This window comes from Garra rufa, chromosome 2 (genome assembly GCF_049309525.1).
Source record: "Garra rufa chromosome 2, GarRuf1.0, whole genome shotgun sequence".
Classification (NCBI taxonomy): Eukaryota; Metazoa; Chordata; class Actinopteri; order Cypriniformes; family Cyprinidae; genus Garra; species Garra rufa.
The window spans coordinates 47,481,561-47,489,853 of record NC_133362.1 but is presented as its reverse complement, the minus strand read 5'-3'; the positions used below and the strand labels follow the sequence as shown (position 1 = coordinate 47,489,853).

General features: G+C 33.7%; 1 protein-coding gene across 1 annotated transcript; it reads left to right on the top strand.

Moving 5' to 3' along the window:
- The first annotated feature begins 942 nt into the window (after positions 1–942).
- LOC141325557 (uncharacterized) lies at positions 943–6,500 on the top strand. Its single transcript, XM_073834308.1, has 2 exons — positions 943–1,076; positions 3,209–6,500. The coding sequence occupies exons 1-2, from the start codon at positions 962–964 to the stop codon at positions 4,036–4,038; spliced, it is 945 nt and encodes a 314-aa protein (XP_073690409.1). The 5' UTR covers positions 943–961; the 3' UTR covers positions 4,039–6,500.
- Positions 6,501–8,293: the final 1,793 nt, after the last annotated feature.

Genomic DNA, 8,293 nt, shown 5'->3' with positions numbered 1-8,293 from the left:
CCTTGGTATATATGGTTGCTGCACTCAATCACTTCACACAGAAGCACACATATTTTCTCTTTCTCTCTCTCTCTCCCCCCTCATATTAGATGTGTTATATCTATTTTTTTTCTTCTAATTTTCACCACGAATAAAACTCAGAAAAACTAACAGAACAAAACATTTCCATGCTCTATACAGGGCTTTTATTTTGGTATAGAGATGTGATGTCATAAGGCTGCCCCACGCTCATGCTCCTGTGATTTGGCTGAAGAAAGGTTTGTGTTTACACTTTAAGCATTTAAAGTGTTTAAATTGATAAAACGTGTTTAGTCTATTTATAGTTTTTACAAGCGATGTAAAATTATTATTTATTTCTGAATGCAACAATGCAATCATTTATTAAACACTGAACGATATTTTGTGAGTAAAACCATACGAACTTGAATAACAGTGACATTGTGTCTCATTTCGTTCCCTATATCTTGAATCAACATGAATTCGGTCTCTGGCACATAGTGATAGGAGAAACTGAGTTTTTGAAACTCTGAGAACTAATAGAAAAACGATTCACTGTTTGGAAGCGCTCGAATCACGGCACGCTGACAACACCTGCTGGTCAACACCTGGAAATGCAACGAGAACACAAACGTGTAGCTTAAAACTACTCAAAAACTGAAAAATGATTTCAGGAAATGCGATCTACAAAATATTAATATTAAAAATATTAAATACCAAATATAAATCATAAAAATTGACTTTATGTATGAATCGTGTTGTTTATTAATTTGTAGTGCTTGCTTTGTGTGTTTTACAGCTAATAAAATCATTTAGGGCCATTAACTCACTCTGACTGACCCTCTTTCCACTGCTCTGACCACTGAACTAGTTTTTTTTTTTTTATTTGCACCCAGAGATTTAGTTTTTTTTTTCTTCTCTTAATTATTCTCAAACACACAGAACAACTCCTGATGAAGCAACTATGAGATCTATGCGACATACAATTATAAAGATGCCGTTTATTAAAGAGGAGAGTGAAGATATGAAGATTGAAGAAGCATTCAGAGTAAAACAAGAAGAAACTGAGGAACAAACAGGTTGGTTTCCATTTTCAAAGCTGATATTTTGACTTCTCACATTTGAACCTTATTAAAATGTTGACCTCTGTGTAAACAAATAATAAGAATGTCATAATTAAAGTGTCCTAATTATCAAAAGCAGTTTTATTTGACATGGAGCGTGTTGTCTCGTGTGGACAGACATGTTGAGATCACATGATCAGACCAATAATAATGATGCCTTGTACCTAAGAAGAACCTTTTTCCAAAATGGGCATTCTTTATTACGACACTTCTTTAAATTAGGAAAAACAATACAGATGTAACCTAAACAAAACAAAACAAAAGTCTACATAATAAAACATTTCGACTGCTTACACAGTTTGGTGGAGCTACTGCATGCTGTCAGCACTCTGTGTTAAAATTCTGTACTTAACTTTCACATGTTAAGAAGACCCACAAAGTCAATGTGAGGAACAAACTCTCGATGGATCTTTAGTAATAGATTTTACATGGAGATTAAGACTAGTTCCGATGCTGCAAATAAGTGCTATTTGTTACTTATAGCTAAATAATAATATTGTCATTATGACAAATATATATTTTAATGAAAATAATGCAAATGCTTCATTATTTAAATGGCTGGTAGGAAATATTTTTTCTCAGTTTATTTGATGTTGGCAGGTGTTTATGTGCCCTGTCTGCCCTCCTGCAGCTTTTTATGTTCCTTTTTGAAAGCCTGACTTCAGCTTTATTTTTGTAGATCCATTTAAAGATTAGATATTCAGTAAGTTACCAATCACAGCCTGTGTTTACTTAAACATTTGTTTTCTTTATGTGAAATAAGGCTAACACAGAATAAGTAGAAGATTTGAGAAAACTAGAGTGATATTTTATTTCTATTAATCACATGTTGAATGAAACATTATCATATTAATAATACAAGAAGTATGTCGGTGCCGATAGCCTTGTGGGCAGCGCGTCGCCATACAGCGCCGTTGTACTCCGGGCGTCCCGTGTTCGAATCCCAACTCGAGGACCTTTCCCGACCCCGCCCCCATCTCTCTCCCACTTTGCTTCCTGTCAATTCTGATCTGTCCTATCAAAATAAAGGCTAAAACACCAAAAATAAATCTTTAAAAAAAATAATACAAAAAATATTAAATAATATAATGTGGTCATTATTACAATAATACACTCAATTTATTTTGTGGATGAAACAGATATATATATATATATATATATATATATATATATATATATATATATATATATATATATATATCAAAATGAGATTAGTCACATATTTAGTTGGCCTCCATATAAAGTCCTAAACATTGTCAAATAAATAAAATCTGCATCAATTATACTTTTGAATTTGAAACTAACACCACCAGGTGGTGGCAAGTTCTTGTCTTAATGAGAAAGTAATTGAGTCATTCATTCAAGAGATTTGTTCAAAAAGGCTTTATGAATGGATCACTGAATCATTGACTCACCCGATTAATTCAAAAGCAATTGAATCATTTAGGAACAAAACACCACTGTGTTTCTCACAGACATGCCACTGGCTCTACTGTGGTTTTGTTGGGTGCTATATTCATTACTGAAATAGAGCAAAAACAGACAATATTGTGTCTAAAATCTTAATTTTCCTTAATATTAACTTCTTGTTTATTGGATTGTTGTATAACACCAATATCACAATTGCAATTATTCTGATATTCTAAAAAAAAAAAAAAAAAAAAAAAAAATCTTTCTCATATGATGTAAAAAAAACAAACAAAAAAAAAACCTTTTTGTCTAATGATCCTGTTAATTATTGACACTGGTCCTACATCTAAATCTATTCACATACCTCCGGGAAAGTGTGTACAAAGGGAAAAGCAGAGGACCTAATACTGAGCCTTGTGGCACTCAATACTTGTGTTGAGGACACATCTCTTCATTTCCACAAAGTTGTAGCAGTCAAATAAATAGGACCAAAACTGTGATAATGCTTGGGCATGTCCTAAAAAAGTAAAAAATGAGAAAAGAGGTAACGCATCTTTCATTGGCTTAGTGCATCTAGGATCTAGTATACATCCTTTAATATTTTGTTGCTTTTGTCGTCTGTTGCTTTGGGCCATTAAACCGGGGTTAACTTGAATTTGTCTTTTTTTTCGCTTAAGACCTGACGACACTGAAAGAGAAGAGTAAAGAACTGAATGAAGTGAAAGAGAAAGTCCATAAATATGATTGCATGATTGGTCAAAACTCCACAAAGACAAAGAAGACTTCCTCACGCAAAAGAGGCCAGAAGATCGAATCTACCAGTTATTTTACCTGCCGTCACTGTGGAAAGAGACTCACTAATAAACAAAACCTTGACGTCCACATGAGAATACACAATGGAGAGAAGCCTTTTATCTGCCAACAGTGTGGAAAAGGTTTCACTCAAAAACAAAACCTCAAAGTCCACTTAAGAGTTCACACTGGAGAGAAGCCTTACACATGCACTCAGTGTGGTCAAGGTTTTACGCATAAAGGAAATCTTAATGCCCACATGAGAATTCACAAAGGAGAGAATCCTTACAGCTGCAAACTGTGTGGGAGGAGCTTCTCACGAAAAGAAAGTCTCAATGCCCACATGAGAAGTCACAACGGAGAGAAGCCCTTCGTATGTAGTCAGTGTGGAAAGGGTTTGAGATGTAAAGAAACTCTTAATTGCCACATGAGGATTCACTCAGGAGAGAACGGTCTCATATGTCATCAATGCGGAAAGAGTTTTAGTCATAAAAGAAGCCTCAACACTCACATTATAATTCACACTGGAGAGAAGCCTTTCAGCTGCCCTCAGTGTGGAAAGTGTTTCACACTTAAAGGAAACCTTAAGACTCACATGAGGCTTCACACCGGAGAAAAGCCTTTTACGTGTCTTCAGTGCAAGATAAGTTTCACTTATCAAAGAGACCTGAAACATCATTTGCAAACTCATTCTGAAAATAAATTGCGAGTGTGACGAGGCTAACTAAAATTGCTTGCGTACAATTCACATCGTAGATGAATGAGACCAAATCTGATTGTCCAGCTTCATGAAAACTTCATTTATTTACATCCATTACCACTTTATACTTTTTATTTTCTTTTGTCATGAACATATGAACTCCTGTGGCCATTTGAACTGACCCGACCATCTCCTTTGCTGTAGTTTCAAATATTGAGCAGCTATTACCAGTGTTGGGGGTAACGCATTACAAGTAAAGCAAGTTATGTAATAATATTACTTTTTCCAAGTAACTAGTAAAGTAACGCGTTACTTTTTAATTGACAAGAAAATATCTTACTTTTAGTTACTTTTTCAAATAAGTAACGCCAGTTACTTTTCCCCCTAATTTATTGATTAAAAGCTCTCCTGTCTCCATGTTGAGAGAAATTGTGAGTAAGATGTTACTTGAGTTCTAGAATAAAGGTGAACATGCATTAATTCATCTCACTCACTAAAAAAAAAAAAAAAAAAAAAATACAGTATTCCTCAAAATGAATAAAACGCTGAAATTCAATGAAAACCTACAATAATTAAATGTGTTAAACAATACAAATATATTTTATGTATTTAATCCCATTTTATTAATCAATGTCTTTGCTGCCGACCTTCAATGACCCAATTCATCCATACTAATAAGAAAAAATTACTCAAGATAATCTAACATTTGTTTTCCTTTTTTATTGCTGAAGAGTTGACATTTTTTCTTATGTGGGTTACTGTACAGGCATGAATTCACTTTTCAGGCTTTTGGTGTAAAAAGGTTTTTACTAGGGCCGGGACTTTAACGCGTTAATTTAGATTAATTAATTACACAAAAATAACGCGTTAAAATTTTTTAACGCATTTTAATTGCACTTAGTTTTGCACCGCGGAACGTTTCTCACTGGATGAGATTCGGCGGACCGATTATACTGGAGCACCAACTAGCGTTTAGACAAGCTGCGTCCGTCCTAAATAGTATTGTATGTCCCAAATCGTAGTATGTTTAAAAAATTATTCCAAAGATTCCCGGATGGTCTACTACTTAACGATCAATGCACACTCTTAACGGCTAATATTGCCCGCAACACTGCGCCGTGAACGAGGATTCGATTAGAACTACAAACACGCATAAAAAGTGTTAAAAAACTACAAACATGGAGGATATACGCGACCAACGGACAGGTAGAGAAAGGGGTTTACGTGATAAATAATCAGTGTGTAACCTGATAAAAAATACTTTTTAAATGTTATCCGCGTTATATTCCATGTGCAGCAACATTTATAATGATAGGTTTGGTCATTAACGTTTAAATGCATAATTAAGCAAACACAAGAGCAGAGTTCTCGGCATGAAAGACTCGTTAAAGAACGTGCCTCTTGCTACACTTAATGGCAATATTGCATTGGTCTGTTGGACTTGGTTGAACAAAAATAAACAATATTTTGTTGCTTAAGCTTATGTATTCAGTCATTATTCAATGGTATACTAAAAATCCATGTAAAAATCTTAATTCTCACTGTTCTCAGGTCAAATATTTATATGCGATTAAAATGCGATTAATTTCGATTAATTAATTACAAAGCCTCTAATTAATTAGATTAAATTTTTTAATCGAGTCCCGGCCCTAGTTTTTACATTTGCCAAAAATAAAACTTTTTATATTAAAAACAAACAAGCAAGCCCTGCCCAGATTTAAAAAGTAACGCAAAAGTAACATAACACATTACTTTCCATAAAAAGTAACTAAGTAGCGCAATTAGTTACTTTTTGGGGAGTAACTCAATATTGTAATGCATTACTTTTAAAAGTAACTTTCCCCAACACTGACTATTACAGTCATTTCAGTGTCACTCCATTTCATTTGTTCATATATTAATACTTAGGAATGGAAATATAGAAGTTCTGTCTTCCTATGAAATGCCATAATGTTAATGAAATATTATAAAACGGTCCATGATTCCAAATGGTTGAGCCATGTTCAAAACTGTTGTAAATTACTCTACAAATATATAGCAGTCAACACCATCCAAAAACTTTCATCAAAGTTATACTAAGACAAGAATGGCTATCGATTTGGTTCTAGGACAACTTTGATGAAAGGTTTTGATCCACTTTAAATGTTGACTACTGTACATCTTTGTTTACATAACTGTTTATGAGGAACTACACTGTTTGGCCGAAAAATGTTTTTATTAATATCACTTTATTTGCTGTTTTATTTTGTGAAACTTTACTACAAATATGGAATTGCTGTTTTATAAAAGCAATAAAAGCATGGTTTACAGTGAATTTGTAACAGCTAAGGGGGTTTTAACAACACCATTAGCTGTAACAGAAACTGCAGTTTGGAAGTTCAAATTTGCAGGGACCACAGAAGTGGAGGAAATTCCTGTAATGTTTTCCTCAAGAAACATAATTTCTATACAGCTGAAGAAAGAAAGACATGAACATCTTGAATGACAAGGGGGTGAGTAAATGATCTGTACATTTTTGTTCTGGAAGTGAACTAATCCTTTAACTAATCCCATTTTGTACTTTTATTGAAATATAAGTAGTTCAAGTCCAGTGAAACTGCTGTAGAAATGTGATTTTGCATCAACTTTCAAGGCTTTATTGACTTCCATTGTTTCAAAAAAATCAAAAGAGGTAAAGACAAAGTTTAGATTAGCAAAACTCAGAAATAATATAAGTTTCAGAAATGTAAAAATTTCAGGGATAAAGTAATGAGTTACCAATGCCAAGGTATTCTGCAGCAATGGAAGTAAACGAAGCCTTGAAAGTTAATGCAAAAATGCATCAATACATTCGAGCAGCCCATGTTAATGAATCCTCAGGTTTATTTGTGCAATATTGCAACTAAAAAGTCAATTAATGAAAAAAAAAAAGGTTATAAAAATATTATTAATAGCTGCTTGTACATGACCTGATCTAGTCTACATTCAGATTAGAATGTAGAATTCAGAATTCAGAATATCTACCTTTTACAGTGATCTTTCTAGGCTTTTTCTGACTTGCTGCAGTTGGATGTCTGTCCTCTTAGCCTTTCTGAAGCTGATCTCACTCAGTCTGGCTGGTTTCACCTCTCTTGGATGGCTGGATCCACATATTTCTCCCTGATGTACAACACTTCCCTGTCTTTCCTATCCAGACCCATAGCTCAACTTTAAACATATGTGCAGCTACAGGGCTGCACTGTAAATAATAATTTGTTAAGTTTACTTAAATAAATTGCGCAAACTCGTTACCTTAATTCAATTAAGTATTCTTAACTTTATTGTATTAAGTGTCATTTAAGTCCTATTTACTAATAGATTAAAAGTATTCCTTACTTACATTGAGTCATATTTACTTAGACCATTTAGGTTTTGTTAACTTAACCAAATCTGTGATTTGAGGAAGGGTGGCAGTAGTTTACTTAAGTCACATTTTATGATAATTATTATTATTTATTAATAATAACAAAATGATATATCTATACAAATTTTAGTACTGTATCATCTTATAGCAAAAATCACAGGTCTTCATTCATATCACAAATATAAAACATTTATTCTTCAAAATGCTGCATACAATAGTAACAGCCAAATCAATAGAGTAAATCTGAATAAACACACATAAGGTTTCCTCTGCATGAAAATTTGGGAAGCCCTGCATCAAAATGCACTTAACTGGCATCTCAGAAATAAAGTCAATACAGCTATAGAATAGTGGTCACGTGAACTGCAGGTCAGAAAAAAACCCTTTCAAATCTTTCAAAATGTATTGATTCAGGCAAATAACTGGTTCTTTAAAGTTTAAGGTTTTGGTTTCAATGATTTCGAACCCAAATCAAGCATAACTTGCTGGTTAAATGTTAAATGTGTTCTTCATGCACTTTGGGTAATCAAGATGGAGTGCATATGAGAGTCCGAGCAAGAGACAAACTGCGATAGGCAGGTCCCTGACATCGTCCATTACAATACCTCCCGCTATGATGATGGCTGTGGAGACTGGATCTACAGAGAGCAATGAAGAGCTGTGAGAAGAGTTTATAGTATATTGTATATGTTACATCTCTGAAAAAAAACCACAACTGGTGCAGTTCATCACTTAACAGGAATGTGACTGGCAAAATACATTAATATTCCATACAGGGCACACAATGTATTTTGTGTGCCCTGTATGGAATATTAATGTCTTTGACAAGAAATGTTTTTAGATAAACATTCCTTTTTTTTTTCATTTGCTGAAAATGGAAGGGTGCTA